This window comes from Ascidiella aspersa, chromosome 3, assembly GCF_963924565.1.
Source record: "Ascidiella aspersa chromosome 3, kaAscAspe10.2, whole genome shotgun sequence".
Classification (NCBI taxonomy): Eukaryota; Metazoa; Chordata; class Ascidiacea; order Phlebobranchia; family Ascidiidae; genus Ascidiella; species Ascidiella aspersa.
The window spans coordinates 609,245-627,509 of NC_139449.1; the positions used below are offsets into that span (position 1 = coordinate 609,245).

General features: G+C 35.7%; 2 protein-coding genes across 2 annotated transcripts; one reads left to right on the forward strand and one right to left on the reverse strand.

The window, feature by feature from the left end:
- Positions 1 to 2,938: 2,938 nt before the first annotated feature.
- LOC146157976 (lysyl oxidase homolog 2A-like) lies at positions 2,939 to 14,686 on the forward strand. Its single transcript, XM_083384252.1, has 13 exons — positions 2,939 to 3,054; positions 4,379 to 4,566; positions 5,472 to 5,634; positions 6,956 to 7,136; positions 7,452 to 7,630; positions 8,510 to 8,668; positions 8,982 to 9,198; positions 9,778 to 9,864; positions 11,147 to 11,306; positions 11,660 to 11,860; positions 12,439 to 12,502; positions 13,714 to 13,825; positions 14,190 to 14,686. The coding sequence occupies exons 1-13, from the start codon at positions 2,977 to 2,979 to the stop codon at positions 14,219 to 14,221; spliced, it is 1,821 nt and encodes a 606-aa protein (XP_083240378.1). The 5' UTR covers positions 2,939 to 2,976; the 3' UTR covers positions 14,222 to 14,686.
- A 1,124-nt stretch (positions 14,687 to 15,810) lies between these two features.
- On the reverse strand, positions 15,811 to 18,108 carry LOC146157977 (uncharacterized). The gene is made up of 3 exons (XM_083385725.1): positions 18,050 to 18,108; positions 17,388 to 17,493; positions 15,811 to 16,984 (listed from the first exon to the last, which is right to left on the reverse strand). Exons 1-3 carry the CDS (start codon positions 18,082 to 18,084, stop codon positions 16,811 to 16,813), a joined length of 315 nt encoding a protein of 104 aa, XP_083241851.1. The 5' UTR covers positions 18,085 to 18,108; the 3' UTR covers positions 15,811 to 16,810.
- Positions 18,109 to 18,265: the final 157 nt, after the last annotated feature.

Here is an 18,265-nt window from a genome sequence, read left to right on the forward strand (position 1 = left end):
CATTACTGGACTTTCGCTCCGCTTCGAACAACACTGCGCCATCAAGGTCTAAATTTCTCTATGTGAGAACTTTTATTTATCGTCGGCATTATGTGTTCTGTTGGGGTCCAAGATTGTGCTGTCAAGACACATACTAAACAAATAATAAATGTTTATCTTTATTTTTTGGCATAGTTTTTCATGTTGATATTTTTCTAAACTTATTGTTTATGTAATAATTAGATTTGATTGATGGACAATCGCTTGAACCACTTACCATCGACTTGTAAAGCTAATTACTGGTTTACTCAGCATTTAGAAAAAACATTACAGTCCACGTGATTAGATGGAATACAACGAGGTGTAGGTTAATAAGCGTTCGCTTAGATTTTTTTTTATAGAAAGCGATGGCGCACAGCAAAGATATTTTGTGCCCTATAGCCGCATAACTACTGTGAGATCATTTTTTTTAAATATTCTGTCGGAAAAATTAGCTAAGCAAAAAATAAAATAAATATTATATTGAAATATATGTTTTATAAATATCGCCTCGTTTTGCCACCTTGATTTTGGTCTTTTGACTAACTTTATAAATATCTTTCTGTAAAGTTACAAGTTGATTGCCCTGAAGAAGATACCCGTAGGTAATCGAAACGCCGGCACAGAATAAAAAATTGTCAGAAGAACCCCCTTTAATTATGTTCTATAATGTAGAATTTTCCTTCATGTGCCTGGGACGAACCGGTTAAGATCGTTGATTTAGTTAAATGGATTTTACCTTTAACTGTTACATTTCTACAATGGATGTTGTAAATTGGCAGCCTATCTGTATTTCAACTGGTGGTATAGTAAATGTTCCTTCAAGTCATCTGTGGGGAGAAAACGCGCGATGCGGGTCGATTCTAACGTCATAATCATTAGCTCGAAGCCTGGTCACGTGATTTGCATGTTTCCTGGTAAGTATAGTTTTAGAAATTTCTAAATAACCCAAAAAGGTACGATGTTATAGGTTTAATACTTTACAAAGTTGTGTCACTTAGCGAATGTTGTCTGTAGCTTGTTGAAATATCTAACAGACTTATATGAGAATTTTTTATTCTACATATTATTAGCTTTAGTCTGTATTAATCCCAGCTTAATTTTACCACGTTTAGGTAATTGAGGCGCGAATTCTGCTCAGAAGTTAAACGCAGCAACATTTTCTGGACATTTTATCATTAAATCCATCTCAGAAACAAAACCTCGGGGACAACGATTTTTTTTTTGTAGTAAGTCGCCCCACGAGCCATAAAAAGTCATCTATATTATTGTTTGTTTGATAGAGCAGCAAATATTTTTAAAATATTTTTAATTCATACCGAATGGCAATCTATTTTAATATAAGCTTTTGGATTTACTGAAATGGAATTGCTAATTTATAAACTTACTTTTTATTGTTTATAAATGATAGCCACCAAAAAGCCGAGTATGATGAAAAAATTAAGAGTTTTCTCCGAGAATTTTTTATGTCTAAAAAAAATATTATAAAGCATTGTTGTATTCGAAATAAAAAATCTTAGCACAATTTTACCCACCATTATTAGAATTTCCTACAACTAAGTCAAACTTAAGCGTAGTTTCGGTTCCGGTTCTCAACATTATTTACCTGATCGCGATGCACTTTGTGACGTAACAAGAAGCATCGGCGCCTGCCGCGAAAAAGATACGTGACCGCCCGAGGGCGATTCTGCTTCAAGCATCCAAGCTTTAAACCAGAAGTGCTTTAAACACCAAGCAAGCTGTGTTTAGGTGATTAAGCGTTTTTCTGCTTCAAAGCGGCAATATTTTGCAGAGAATGTAGAAATAAGTTCGAAATTTAAGGCAGTTTGTTAATTAATCAAAATCTTTTAACGATTATTGTAAGCTTATCGATTTTTATTTGAGTTTTAAAGCCAAAAAGGTCGAGTAAATCGACATTATCTTGATGAAAACGTTTCAATACGAAGTTGTATCAACAGTTTAGTTGATGTCGATCTACTCAATTTTTTCGGATTTAAAATTCATTATTAAGTTACATTACAGACCAGTGCATATTGTACCTATCTAATTTTTTTTTAATCTTTTATAAAAATATAGAAAACCCATGGTATTTTTTTCTTCTTGAATTATGGGTAACATTTTTAGAAGTGGGAAAAGTTGTTGAATACGAAATAGCATGATAAAGATTTTAGTTTTGGATATGCCGTTTATTGCAGAATGGAAAGGATCTTTTTTACTTCAAAGCAAGTTGTTAAGTTAGTTTAGCTAACATTGGAATTGAATTTCACTTTAGTGATTTTAATTGTTATGTTCGTCATATTAGTATATCTTGGATGATAGTCGCATTTGTTTCATTTAGAAAACGTGTATAATAAAATCACCGTTTTTTTTTAACTATTTAATAGAAAATCGAAGTTAAGTATTTAGAAATGGAAAGCAGTTTCGAAAATACTAGATTTCGGAAAGTTATTTAGATATTTACCATTTAGCTGCTAGAAAAACTGTATGCTGTTTACAATTCTTACATTTGTTTCTTTAAAACTAGCTAATGCCTACGAGTTTTGGTTTAATATGATCCACTGCTCTTAAAATCCCTCAACGTTTTATTCCCAAAATTATAAGAAATCATTTTCTAAAAAAAATTAAACGTCAACTTGAAGTTACATAAAATGGATCCTCGATGTTTTTAATTCGCATTCATTTTCATTTGAAGTAAATAATTAAAAATGCATTTTACTTAAAATGTTTATAATATTTTAAGGCTGATTTTATTTTTGTTCTCTACTGGTAATAGATCATAGAAACATAGAATCCTCAGACACACCAAGTAATGTGGGAAATAATAATGATGCTAAAAAAAATATAAAAATATGATCTAAGCTTTGCTGTCTTACATTTGAATACATAGTAACTTTATTTTTATTTGTTTAACAATAGCTACAGCTTAAGGATTTTGGTTGCAAGAAGCATAATTTAAACATGAAATTGTTTCTGCTAACCCTCTGTGCTTTAATGGGTCGAAGCTTGGCTCAATCAAATCCAAACGACCACAGAGAAGTAAGTTTTTACCAACTTGTCGCAGAAACGCGTTGGAACGGTGTTTTCTATTGCCACTCTTAACCTTTTTGTTCTTGTATGACGCGATTGTTATGCTAATGTCACACTTGAAATGTGATGTCACACTTGATTTGTGATGTCACACTTTATTTGTGGTGTCACACTTTATTTGTGATGTCACACTTGAAATGTGATGTCACACTTGAAATGTGATGTCACACTTGACCTATAATCGTTAAATATTTCAGCATTTGTTATTTAAGGTTGGTTTATATAATTGTTAAACTAAACCACAATTGCGCTTGAACGAAAATAACCTATTTTTGAAAACATCAATTTGAAAACTTGAATAATATTAAACAAAGTATTTTCTACGGTTGTTAAACGATTTACCTTTAAATTCACTCTGCGCTGAGATGAACGTTGTCAAAATATCATAAAGGTTCCGTGTAAAGTGTACAGAATGAGCTATTAACCGAGGATTGAAAATGTCTGTATTTGCCTTGGGCGATTTACATTTACATAAAATAAAGTTCACGGGCAAAAGTTTGAGTTTAAAAATACACAGATGTGTCCGTGATATTCAACAAATTGCCGGCGGCTTCCAATTCTAAGATCGAGATCAAAATGTTATGCAACCAAACGAAATGAACCTACTTAACTCCCTCCACTATAGTTACTAGCTGCACTTACATTGCCTCCTTCACTGAACAGTGGAAATTAATATGATTTTAATACACATCACTTAACTCAAGTTTTTACTTATTTCGAACTTTGGTCAATTTTTTTAAGAATAGCAGAACTACTAATAGAACAGCCTGTGTGGAAGCGGCAGTTATTTTTCAATTGTGTGATATCCAAGCACATAAGCAGTCCCGGTACCAAACTTTGAAAAAGGCATGAAAAAAACACATAATTGCCTACTTCTAAATTGCCTAATAAGCTAAATAATTGCGAATACCGTTTTAAACACACTGTACAAAGCCAGTAAGCTTTTGCTTAATTTATTATCAAATAAGTCTTCAATATAAAATTATTGTTGGAAAGGACTGTTGTACGATATCCATGTAAGTTTCCTGATGTTCATTCAAAGTATGTTTAGTATACGACCTGTGGTGTGTGGCAGCGGTATTTGTTCGACTTGTGTGTGTGAAATTTAAGCTTTTTTTGTACAATTTGTAGTTTGGCAGTGCTGCCTGATTCCTTTATTAAGAATAAGACAAATACGGCCGTTTGCAAAGATTATTTTATTCGTCATCTCTTTCTCCAGCCTAAAAAAGTCTCAAATTAAAGTTTTAAAACTTATTTTCCTTTGTTCCTCCAGCCGGAGGTGCGCCTCACCCGAACCGACGGCTCCAACCTTGAGGTCCCGGTCCGCTCGGGATACCTTGAAGTCCTCCAGCAAGGAAGATGGGTTCGCGTGTGCGATGAGGGTTGGGGAAGAGCCGAGGAGATTGTCGCTTGTGGCAACCTCGGCTTCCCGGATGCTGCGGAATCGTTACGAGATTCAAGGTGAGTTTTTTTTTAGGACATTCTAAGGCAGGAGTTCTCAAATTTTTTTTAACGCATTGGTAAATAAACTAAATTTACATTCAATTTTGGTGAAATCCGGAATTTCACGTCAAATTTTATAACAATTCTCCAAAAATGTTAATTTATTTGCCAATTTTAATAAGATTCTAATTGTCTGTAGTTGGCTTATGTAAGTTTGTACGATGGTGAGAGAAAAGTTTAAGGTAACATAAAGGTTAACTGAAAAGAAACCAAGAAAAAACAAGTTTTAAGTATCGTCTAATATAAAGGTTCCCAAAATTTTTTATGAGTTGTCTTAAATAAACTAAATGTGCTTTCATGTTTGGTGTAAATGATAAAAGAAAAATTCATTTTAAATTTTCTAACAATCCTCGAAAAATGTAATTTATTTGCAAATTGATTAGGATTACAATTGACTGTAATTGGCTAATATACTTTATACTAAATTGAGGATTTTTGAGTCTTACCTGATGAACGAACCTAAATACAAGTCAGCGACATTCCACATTTTTTAAATTGAAAATTTATAAAAAAAGCATTAATAAACGACGCAAGAACATTACACCAGAACTTCATTATTTACAAGAAAAGTTAAATTAAGTAAAAAGTTTTTAAAAGCAAAATGGAAAATTCAACAAAATAAAAAAATACGTTTCTAGGGCGTTTATAAAAGTTGGAGAAAATGTTTCAACTCAACGTTAAAATAGAATAAAATTTAAGTTGCTTTATGGAGTTTATAATCTACAGAGGTTAATAAAGAGTAAAACTGTTATAAACCGACCAAAAAGTTAAATTTTTCTTAACATATTTTGTCGCGATCTATTCACGTTTATTATAAAGACAAAAAAGTGTTTTATACAATTACAAGAAAATCTGTTCTCCAGATTCATATTGTCAATCCCGTACGCTCACATCGGTCTGATGCTGGTGGATTGTACAGGTGTCGAAAGCTCATTGGTTGATTGTGTGGGCGTGGCAGTGAACGGGAGTCATTATTGCAGATCGTGGAGACCTGTTGTCCTCAACTGTTTGAGTGGAGAAGCTAAGGTGAGAATGTATTATTTGCAAAGTGGATTGAAAACATTAGCTCTGAACATTTGTAGAATAATGGCTGGGAGCTCATATGAAAGTAGGTAGCAGTTGAACATTTCGTTTATCTTTTCTGTTAAAGGGACTGAAGAGATATTCGGAACGTTTACAAAATGCTTCGTACTTCTCTATATGCCACTGCACATTTCCATAATAAAGATAAACTACAGTTGTTATCGCATGGAATTCAAAACTAAATAACAAAATGAACTGCACGACAATTTATTTAGGCTCACTAAAGTTTTTATTGCGTAGTTTGTTATATTTCCTCAGTTTAACGAAAATTAAACTCCTTAACTATTACCAGGCATGTTGCTTTTAAATAAGCGCATTCGACCAAGAGGAGACAAAATACTTTAAACCAGGCCCGATAAGGTCAGGTCCTACAGTTACCCGGCCCTTTGTGAGGTAATTTGTTCCCTCTGCTATATTACGCCGCGTTTTTTTGTACATCCTTAACCCTCACCTATCAACAACACATGTTTGTTAACAAAAGGAAATCCGATTGAGAGGAAGAGCTCTATAAATTGAGATCTAACAGCGATTTTTAATAGAATGGCGTCGTTCACATATTAAGTTGGCAGAAAATTAAGTTGTGCAGAAAATTAAGTTGTGCAGAAAATTAAGTTGTGCAGAAAATTAAGTTGTGCAGAAAATTAAGTTGTGCAGAAAATTAAGTTGTGCAGAAAATTAAGTTGTGCAGAAAATTAAGTTGTGCAGAAAATTAAGTTGTGCAGAAAATTAAGTTGTGCAGAAAATTAAGTTGTGCAGAAAATTAAGTTGTGCAGAAAATTAAGTTGTGCAGAAAATTAAGTTGTGCAGAAAATTAAGTTGTGCAGAAAATGACCAAATGCCGAATGCCAAGGAGTCCTATCGTAACTCGTCCGATACTATAGGGTGGTTTATCTGTGCCGATCCTATGTCAAGTTATTATTGCCCGCGGCGCACATGTTAAGCGCTAGTTTGCAACTTAAACCTCTACCTATCAACACACTTGTTGGTTTTACACAAGGACATTAGGTTGAGAGTTAGCAAGTTCAAAAAAACAAAAAATCCGGCCCTTTTATAAGAAAAGTTTGTTTCCACACAATTTTGTGTACAAACTTAACCCCACCTACTAACACGCATGTTAGTTTTACAAAAGGACATTATATTGAGAGTTAACAATACAAATGCCAACAGATATCCGGCCCTCCGTGAGAAATGTTTGTTCCCACTGTTATATTAGAACACATGTTGTGTCAAACTTCTACCTGCTAACAGACATGTTGTTTTACAGAAGGACATTAGATTGAGAGGTGGAGCTCTGTTGGGCGAAGGCAGGATCCAGCTCTCTCCTGACATCGAGTGGGGAGGCGTGTGTGGAAACCAGTGGAGCGTGACGTCAGCAAACGTTGCTTGCAGACAACTGGGATTCGGGACGGCAAGGAGAGCTTATAAGAACGCAGAGTTCGGGCAAGGTAAAGTGCTTGTTGGTTGTTATCTTGTAAATTTTGTTCATTTGTTGTTTTGTTTTTTGGGGTGTTTTGCATTTTTTTTTGCTTTTTTGCTTTTTTTTTCTTGTTTATTTTGTTTGTTTGTTATTGAGGGATCATTGATTTTTCTTGTGTGTGTTTCTTTTCTTTCATAACTTTAGATTTTTTTGTTGTTTGGGTCTTTTCATTTTTTGTGTTTTTATGGTCTTTTTTTATTTTATTGTTTATTTATTTTTTTTTGGGGGGGAGGGGGTAGACTGTTTGGTTGTACGCTTGGCTTACTTTTTCTATTGATCGCAGCGCACACTTTTGTGTTGTACACGAACGTTACTTGCGTGGGAAACGAGAAATCATTGAGTGAATGTCCGCACGAAACTCCACAAGTTTCAAACTACCTCAACTACACTTCACCTGGATGTTCGCTGAAGATGCAAGCTGGTGTGGTCTGCAATGTGCCTCAAACATACGGAAAAACTAGGGTGAGAACTAAAAAACTTGTTATAAATTATGATCACTGTTTTTAATTGCTAAGGTATTTTTAAAATAAATAATTGACTTAAGTCTTTAGATCAGTGATTCCCAAACTGTGTGCCGCAGCACACTAGTGTGCCTCCAGAGATTGTCAAGTGTGCCGCGAAACTTTTTGTAATTTCGGAAAAGAGAGTATTTATTTTACCAATAGGCATACGCGCAAGCATTTTAGACTTAAATACGCTCTATTCATCACAAATTAACAATTTTGAGACATTTACGTACAGTTTGTCGTGTTAAGGGCGACTGTAAAATTACTCTATTGTTGTCTGTTAAAAGTGTGCCGCAAAATAGTTCGGACTTTTTTTAGTATGCCGCGTGCCAAAAAAGTTCGGGAACCACTGCTTTAGATAAAGGACATGACTTGGACTTAAGTCATATTGTGAAAAACCTTGGGTTAAAATAAATGTTTTTAATTAAATGTCGTGGAATAAATTATGCTATTCATTTTAATTTTTGCACATAAAACAATTTGCTTGCTATATGTTGCGTGTTTTAAATAGAATAGTTTATCAAGTTCAATAGTTTAACGTTTTAAAGGTTTTGTCAATGACTTGACCTGAAGTCGACTTGCTTTAGTTGTGACCTTATTGCAAAACATCTTGAGCTCGAAAAGACTTGACTTTGAAGTCCTTTCAAAATGGTTTGTACTAGATTGCGGCATTCTATAATAACATACCGTTTGTCTTTCGTCTATTTGGACCGTTTGTTACTCGTTGCAATTGATGTCACAACAAAAGGTTCTCTTCAGTCGTAATACTGAATGCCACATGTTTGTCGTTAAATCAATGCCAATAAATTATACCTGTGCGATCTTGTTTCTACAGATATCCTTGTTGAACGGACACGATGAATCAAACGGTAGAGTCATTGTAACAATGAGCACAGGCGAAAGAGGAAGCATTTGCAGCGATAACTGGGGAATCAACGAAGCTATGGTGGTTTGCAGACAACTCGGGCTCGGCTACGCTTCCAAGGCTTACAAGGTATTTTTAGTGACTTTGACTCAACTCAAGTGTCTTCAAGGCTTGACTTAAGTGCATTTAAGACTTGACTTAACTACATTTAATGCTTGACTTGAGTGCATTTAAGGCTTGACTTAAGTGCATTTAAGGCTTGACTTAAGTGCATTTAAGGCTTGACTTAAGTGCATTACAAGCTTGAATGAAGTGCTTTGAAGTCTTGACTTAAGTTTCTTTAATGCTCAGCTTAAGTGGCCTATAAACTTAACCCAAGTGCATTTTACTCGAGTTCCGATTCCTACTCCGCAGCCCTAATCATATCTGTATTACAACGCAGAACTTCACACGAGTGAGTCGATACGGTCAGCCGGAAGAAGCTGACCAGTTCAATCGTATCGTTGTAACCGACGTACGTTGCACTGGGGACGAACCATCACTTGATAAATGCAGGTATGCACCCCCCTACCGCATCGGGACATGGGTTTTCTGTGGCTCAAGGTTGGTCGACACGAGCTCATACAACATCAGCTCGGTCGGGGTCGCCTGCATAGATAGTAAGTGGAGGTCGGGTTTAAGTTAGTTGCTTACATCACTTGTTAATGAATCTCAGGGCAAAAAGGTCGAGTAGACCGACATGAACTTGACAAAGGCGTTATGGTACACACTTGTATCATCCTCAGTTAGAAATATATTCAGCCACATTAACTGATGATACAATCTCGTATCGAAACGTCTTAATCAAGATGATGTCTATCCACTCGACCTTTTAGGCTTTCAAATTCGTTATTACCAGGCTACATTTTTGCATAGTTTACCTAAATGCTTAAATAACATTCAGCTAAACAATGTATTTAGTCATACATGAGTTGTATAGTTGATACGGAAGTTTATCTGATAAACTATTATTTATTGGCCGGTGTGGCCTCCGTTGACAGTAATTAAAGACTTGGGTTTAAAATTTAAATAAACGTGCAATACGCACAGATCTGTAATGTAGCTTAAAAATGAATGTAAAAGCCAAATGGCCAAGTTTCTAAAAAAGACCGAATCTCAAGTTAAATCAAGCGTCTCATACCGAATTTACAGTTAGGCATAAATAAGCTATTAAAGATGTTGTATTTGTTTTTTTCCAGGATTGCCTGACTTGCAACTTGATGTTCCGATGCTTCAGCATTCCATCTCTCTCGACATCAAACCAGTCTGGAGGTTGGTTTGTGCAGGTAAAACTTTACTAACACTTTGTTGTCGTCTATAGTTGCAATTATATTGCCCTGAAGAAGATTTCCCGGATACGTGACCGAAACGTTGGCACTTTATTAAAAGTTTCCCGGAAAAAACATCTGCACAATTGAAACAATGCCTGGCAGCAACAGTAGGCTACATTCATCAGTAAAAACATAATTGGCAATAAAACAATGTTTGCTAGATTCGCCGATTAATAATTTAAGTCACAATTATTTAGTGTGTTTGAAATATCACACCTCCTTAAAATTAAGGTTATATTTATCTACAAGGAAATAGGTCACCTCAGGGTTAAAAATAAACCCAGCTGGAATAGCTAATTGGTTTAGATAAGCTAAAAATTAAAAAAATAATATTGATTAAAAACGCCCCAGGTCTTTTAGTTCGAAATATTAAAATAAACAAGTAACGAAACATTCATAATGCTTAACTATTGTAATATTTTGTGGCTTGTGCCAAAGTAATTGCGGAAGCTTAGAAATTGAGGGATATGGATGTGGTAGACAACATAAGCAGGAATCAATTATTTGGGTTTTTGTAAATATATCAATTTCCTAATAAATTAAGGTTGTATTTATATACGAGGAAATTAATATAACTAATCAAAAAGATAAATAATTGATAATCACCCTTAATGTTTAAAATGAACCCAATATAAAGAGGACAAATCCGGTGTTATTTAAAAGTATATAATAAATTAAAACTGTCTTTACGATAAAAAAAGCAATTGATGATATAACTCGTTAACATTAAGAGAGGGTACGATTAAAACATGTTTAATAAAAAAGAAAACAACACTAGTTCGAAGTTTTATTTTCGAAGTTTTTATTAGGTTAAGATTCAATTTAGTAAAACTAATAACTTCTTAACAAATCGCCAATTATAACAAAATTGTTTGTCGTAGAGGATAAATAGCCTCAACATACCGAATTGAAAACGCATTTAAGGAAAATGTGAAAATGTCCACCACAAAATAGTAATCCAAACCTAATTTTCACAAGTTACTGACAAAAAACATCAAACCAGTGAAATAAACAAAAAGGGTCCGAACCAACCAAACACCATCGCACAATTTATTAACCACAAGTTGCTTCTAGGAACGCCCAATATTTCACGACTAAAATTCCTGCATAAATTTGGTATCAGATCGGCACCGATACCTCCCTAGTATCGGACGATGCCGATACTACCACTTGGTATCGGACGAGTACCGATACTACCACTGGGTATGCTACACACCTAATTACCCACATGTTTCAGCGAGTGAGAACTGCCTGGCCCCGTCTGCTTACCCAGTGAAGGGAAATGACAACTCGACACGAAGTTTGCTTCGTTTCACCGTCAACGTTTGGAACCGAGGAACAGATGACTTCCTTCCCTGGCAAGAACCTGGACAATGGGACTGGCACGAGTGCCACAAGTAAGTTCGCAAGTTCGCGCAGCTTCGCACAACTTCGCGCAAGTTCGCAGAAGTTCGCAGAAGTTCGCACAAGTTCGCGAAAGTTCGCGAAAGTTCGCGAAAGTTCGCAAAGTTCGCGTTATATTGAGCAAGTTTGCGCAACTTCGCAAAAAGTCGCAGGAATTCGTACAAGTTCGCAAAAGTTCGCGAAAGTTCGCAGAAGTTCGCAGAAGTTCGCAGAAGTTCGCAGAAAGGTTTCTATTTTTTACGTTCTCCTATTTTTCGGATAATAATGTATCTTTGCGTGATTAATCGGCATTTTAAACTTCTTAAAAATATCGCTTTAACTGATATTTCACCCTATTTTGCGGCAGTCATTACCACAGCATGGCTGAGTTCGCTCACTACGACATCCTCTCAACTTTGACCTTGCAACCGGTCGCTGAAGGTCACAAGGTGAGTTTTTGTCTGTCGGACAACCAATGTGACCCGGATGTTCGCCCCGCCTACACTTGCACGGAAACGCCCACAAGAGCGAGGCAGGGAATCTCTGTGAGCTGCTCGGACATCTACTAGTGAGTGTTCTGTTGAATTATCAGCAAACATTATCGCAACGTCGATTGTTCATAAAAAAACGCTGTATGAGCAACACTCGGTTGAACATTGTGCTTGGCAGCAACAGCTTATTTCATTATCGCATTAGTTTTTCAGTGGCTTGCCCTTTTTACGGGTCAACTAACTTTTCCCAAAATACTGAAGTCAAGTCAGCGTTACATTGACTTGCAGTGATTTTACATTACAAAAACACGATCAAGTTGCAAGCAAATTGTTTTTCGTGCAAAAATTAAAATAAATAACCTAATTTTATATAAAAAAATGCATTATGTAAACACTGCACTTACACGCAAGTTATTTGTCCCAAAGATTTACGTTAAATCAAGTCATTTGTCCAATGACTTAAAACTAAGTCAAGGCATTGACCTCATAACACTACTGCTGTTTTGTTAAGCAAAAATTTGTAAATCTCTTTTAGTGTCGTAAAATTGAAGCAACTTTAAACAAATATTGTTAAGTTTAATCTCTTGCGGACGGAATTTTTAAAATTTGTAATTATTTAATATTTATCCTTTTGAAAAAAATTCTTTAATTTCAGCGATCATTTCGATTGTCAGTGGATTGACATCACCGATATTAACCCCGGGGATTACATCTTGAGGGTGAGTGTCAATTAACCTTCATGTAACCCTGATTTTATACTAATAAGTTTAAACCCTAGTAACTCCTGTTCATCGCAGTTAAGTTTGAACCCTAATATCCCAGTTTGAACCCTAGTGACCTATGTTCACAGATAAGTTTGAACCCTAGTAACCCTTGTTTGCAGACAAGTTTGAACCCTAGTAACCCTTGTTTGCAGATAAGTTTGAACCCTAGTAACCCCTGTTCACAGACAAGTTTGAACCCTAGTAACCCCTGTTTGCAGATAAGTTTAAACCCTAGTAACCCCTGTTCGCAGATAAGTTTGAACCCTAGTAACCCCTGTTCATCGCAGATAAGTTTGAACCCTAGTAACCCCTGTTTGCAGATAAGTTTGAACCGTAGTAACCCCTGATCACAGATAAGCTTTGTATGTGTATTAACAACAGAATCTGGCCCTCCAACAGAACACATAATGCCGACGATAAAAGTTCTAAAATTTATTAATAAAAGCTTGAGAAGCGCGTCGCTCCGACTGATTTTTGTTCGGAGCGGTGCGCTTCTCAAGCTCTGATCACAGATAAGTTTGAACCTTAGTAACCCCTGTTCACAGATAAGTTTGAACCTTAATAACCCCTGTTCATCGCAGATAAGTTTGAACCCTAGTAACCCTTGTTTGCAGATAAGTTTGAACCCTAGTAACCCCTGATCACAGATAAGTTTGAACCTTACTAACCCCTGTTCACAGATAAGTTTGAACCCTAATAACCCCTGTTCGCAGATAAATTTGAGCCCTAGTAACCTTGCTTGAACCCTACTAACCCTCTGTTCGCAGATAACTTTGAACCCTAGTAACCCCTGTTCGCAGATAAATTTGAGCCCTAGTAACCTTGTTTGAACCCTACTAACCTTTGAACCCTAGTAACCCCTGTTCGCAGATTAGTTTGAACCCTAGTAACCTTGTTTAAACCCTTAGTAACCTTGTTTGAACCCAAGTAACCCTCTATTCGCAGATAAGTTTGAACCCTAGTAACCCTCTGTTCGCACATAAATTTGAACCCTAGTAACCCCTGTTTGCAGATAAGTTTGAACCCTAGTAACCCTCTGTTCGCACATAAATTTGAACCCTAGTAACCCCTGTTTGCAGATAAGTTTGAACCCTAGTAACCCCTGTTCGCAGATAAGTTTGAACCCTAGTAACCTTGTTTGAACCCTAGTAACCCTCTGTTCGCAGATAAGTTTGAACCCTAGGAACTTGGTTGCCGAGCTTGACACTTACAACAACCACGTGATGTGCACAATGACGTACAACGGAACTCACGCAAGCGCATCGAGCTGTGTCGTTGGTAAGTGACGTCAGTGGTTGTCAGGTGACGTAATTATATGTGTAGAGGGAAAGTTCGAGGTGGTAATACAACACTTGGGGGCGGGGTAATATATGGTTGTTTAAACATGTTTCGATTTATTATTTTATTCTCTTGCTTTTGTTTGCATAAATAAAAGTAAACATTAAATTACACACTACGACTATTAACTAAGCCTTTATGGACCCCCTGAAAATTAGTCAAGGTACCCCCAATGGTGCAGGGAACCCCGGATTAAGAACCCCTGGTATAAGTCGATGAGCTTGTATAAGAACGCCGCATACAATGATGTAAATTACCTTGGAAATATGTTTGATTTGTCATACTTTTATGTTTTATTTAACAGTCGACGACATCGTAATTGATCGGCAAGTTTGAAGAATCATTAGAAATCAACTTTGCAAATATTAAATCAAATTCAAGCAAATTATTCAGTTGAACCACTTGTGTAAGATGTTTGCAGAAAAAATCAGCAAGAAAAATACGTACTTTTGTTTCACCCGCTTATGTTTTCTAATTTTCGCATTTAACTCAATGAAGTATATTTTTATTGTCAGATTAAATTCATAAAAATCCTCTGGCAAAACAAGTTCTAATATTTTCGTATTTAAGTTTTGATAAATTATCAACAAGAATAAAACTGTATTTTTTACAAAAGTGACAAATATTGCATTATTCATTGTTGGTATCATCAACAATATAAATATATAACTCACCGGTTTCGCAGTAAAACAATTGAATGTGTTTTTCGTGCCATTTGTCTTCAGTTATATTATATTGTCATACACAAGATAAGAAAGATAAGAAACGTAAAAACAATTCTGCCTTGTTTTTTAACAAAGTTAAAATAAAGTCTCAAAGCCAAGTTTTGTTCAAAGGCAAACAGATCTGCTGATCAATAATAACGAAATTAGTTTTAGGCAAAAAAAATCCTGGGCATAAAAATATAGTTGATGTTAAAACTTTAGAAACAAATTCATAACAGAAGTTTCAGTTTGTGGTGAAACATGTTTCGGACATCTGATAATAATTCGAAAAAATTGTCGGCATGAAAATGTACAGCAGGAAGTTGAGTGTGATAAGAAACACAGAATATTGCCAAGAAGCGTCATTTTGTAGAGGCGAGAGTCTGGGCATGATTAGTTGAGTGACGTCATGTAAAGATGGGAATGTTTTACACAATTAATTGTGGTTTGACAAAAAGTCGAAATAAAATAAAGTTTGATTGTTACAGAAATATTCGACAAATGTTAACTTTTTTGCGCCAGATCATCTTAAAACAATTTAAAATATAAATTATAATACCGAGAAAAACAGGAATCACTTCGCCTACATCATTCATATTTTTGTAAACTGTTTCGTCTAGTAGGCCTACTTTTTTTCTGCCAGGAAGTAAAATTCGCTCAGTTTTAAAGGTTTTGTGGTTTGCAAAGTTATTTATTGATTTTGCTATAATTACACTATTGGACTTAAATAATACAAAATTGAAAAATGTTAATAAACGTCCAAAAATGTGCTAAATTACTGTTTTAAAAAATCCCCAATAGATAATAATTATTGTTTTAAAATCCACAAATGTATTTCATTAATTCTGCCTTAACCGGGAATCGAACCCGATACCTTAGGATTAAATACTGCCTTGCTGTAGAAAATCTATTTTGTGCTCAGTAAACTCATATAAACTAGTAATAACACACAAACGCAAACTACTATTCTATGAAATATTTCGCTTGTAGTTTTTTTGTGTAGCGGGGGGGGGTTACCCTAACATTAATCAGGCAACTTTATACACGAATTATTTCAGAAAAAATAGAACAAGTCTGACATCACAATAATAGTTTAATTTTAACTATAGTTTTTTGTTACCAAACAGTTAATTTCGACTAAACGGTGTTGCAGTGATCGTAAAACTATATATGTTCGACATAATGTATGTTGCTGGATGCAGAAGATCATCAAAAGCCGTTTTAGCAAGAATTACTGAGCGACAAAGCTAAAACTATGTATGGAGTCACTTTAAACAACCGGAGTCATGTATTCTGCCAATTTACGAAAAAATAACGTGGATATTCAGCAATCCACTTATACGGGTGTCGCATAATACATCCAGCCACAGTACATTGTTGGAAAATATCCACCATATGTTATTCCACCTTGATAGTTTGCATGCTGACAACATTTTGTTAATATAATGTTATTACGTCTATAATGTGAAACTAATTATGTGAACTCTACACTAAATGTATGAAGTCGTCAAATAAATACAAAAACTCGTTTCACCAGGTTTCCAAAGTAATATTTAGTGACAAGCAAACAATTGTTCTTAAAACAGAACAAGCAAAATACAACGATGAAAATCACGACATTCGTCAAAAGTACAAAGTTGTTGAAGGTAATTTGTCCACGACAAACAAAACATAATCGTAATGTTGGTAATATTACTAAAGCTGAACAAATAGTGAATTATCGACAAATTGTTCAATAAACACTTTAATCGCAGGCAGTTAGAAGCGTTGAAGCGACACTAGAGGGCAGCACAATCAATTTCGATCAAACATAGAAACAGTGACGTCAAATTTACCCCGTGACGTCATAAGGCCACCCACATTAACCCCGACTTTACCCTGTGACGCCATCCACATTATCCACAATACAATCTTGTGACGTCAAAATCACCTCGTGACGTCAACAACTTAAACCAGTGACGTTATCCGGTTAACCCGGTGACGTCATCCTCTTAACCCGGTGACGTCGTGCACTTTAACCCAAACTTTACCACATGACGTCATCCACTTGATCCCGCGACTATGTTGTGGCGTCACAAACTTAACCCGATGACGTCATGCAACGGTGACGTCAATAACCGATAAGTTGGTAATGTTCAGGCGAGCATCGCGTGCGGAGAGTTTGCGAGGCGACGTTTCCTTCCAACATTCCGCTTCAATCCTTTGCTGCAGTCGCTCGTGTTCAGGGGTTTGTCACCCAGGGGCAGGGGAGGGGTGTTGAGGGGTTTATCACTGAGGGGAGGGTCGCTGTTGTGTTCACCCAGGGGAAGGGGCGAGGGAAAGTACACTGAGCGGTAACCCACTTCACCCAAACCAACATCACCCTTCTCCTGCGACGAAACTGGGGTCGTTTCAGCTGGAAGAAGATTTTGTGGAACTCGGTGAATTTTTGGTTTCAAGGTAATTTAGCTTTAAGCCAAGATATTCCGATTAAGTAGATATTCCGATTTCAATAAGTAATTAATATATTTTGTACAATCGTAAGCATTGGTATGCATTTTATTGGTGTAGTTTACAAATCAAAAAGCTAAATAAAAAAAGAATAAGCTTCGGTAAAACATTTTATAAGATTCATTAACGCTACAAAGCTAACGAAAAAAACGAGAAAAAATCAATACATAAATAAAATAAAAATAACAACACCCTTAGGGCTGCAATATTCAAATGTAAACATTGTTCAATCGTTCTGCTTTAAATACATGCTTTTATGACGTCACAATCGTGGTGTTTAAAGAGTGTTATTGTGTCGGGGGAATCACCTGAAATGTCGGACTCGAACAAAGTGTTCTTCCTCTTGTAGTAGGGAGTTCCCCCCAGCAGCGGAGGGATGTCGTCATTGTTCTCATTGTTTTCGTCACTATCATCCTGGAGCGAGATAAATTTGTTTTTACAAACCTCACAGTTCTAATGAGGTTTCCACAAAATTTTATAAAAAAACTTTCAAAAACAAATCAAAATATAAGGCAAACAAATCAACAGATGACAACATATGGAACCTGAACACACATATGTGTGTTTACAACTGAGCCCTTCTGAAGCTGCTTTTTGACCAACGATTTACGGCTTACATATCATTAGTACAACGAAAGCCATTTCAGACTCTTCACTGAATCTGTCGATCAATGATGCAAGCAGAGCAGGCTAGAAAGAGAGTCTGCAATGGCTTTCGGTGTACTAATGACAACATAACTTGAAATTTGGAAAGCCCCGTTTGTAACTGTACCTTACCCCCCTGAGATATTAAATAAGTTTAAATATTAAAACATTTCGATATTGTCAAGCACACTTAAGTATTCATAATGCTTGGGAAGTAAAACATCAAAGCGAGCTTGAATTCCTCACAACCAGTTTTTTGTTTACTTAAAACTGTAGAAGCCCAGAAAGTCACAAATAAAGTACAAGGCATTATTTTTAAGCTCACCTTCTGTTGTCTGATGGTGCTCCCATTGTTCTCATTGTTCTCGTCACTATGGCCGTTCTCATCCTAGAGCGAGATAAATATTCAGAAAATCGTTTCATTTCAAGAAATAACATAAATATACAACAAATTATCAAAAATAAGTATAACGCGCAATTGAAAAAGTAAAAAAACAATTTATCAATAAATTTTTCACGAAAGTTTTAATAATCCCTTAAA

Coding starts and splice junctions, on each gene's coding strand:
- LOC146157977 (XM_083385725.1), bottom strand. CDS start 18,084: ATGAGAACAATGGGAGCACCATCAGACAACAGAAG. Junction 17,494..18,049: donor GCACCATCAGACAACAGAAG/GTGAGCTTAAAA, acceptor ATCTCGCTCCAG/GATGATAGTGACGAAAACAA. Junction 16,985..17,387: donor GTTCGAGTCCGACATTTCAG/GTGATTCCCCCG, acceptor ATCTTCTTCCAG/CTGAAACGACCCCAGTTTCG.
- LOC146157976 (XM_083384252.1), top strand. CDS start 2,977: ATGAAATTGTTTCTGCTAACCCTCTGTGCTTTAATGGGTCGAAGCTTG. Junction 7,631..8,509: donor AAACATACGGAAAAACTAGG/GTGAGAACTAAA, acceptor TTGTTTCTACAG/ATATCCTTGTTGAACGGACA. Junction 8,669..8,981: donor ACGCTTCCAAGGCTTACAAG/GTATTTTTAGTG, acceptor ATTACAACGCAG/AACTTCACACGAGTGAGTCG.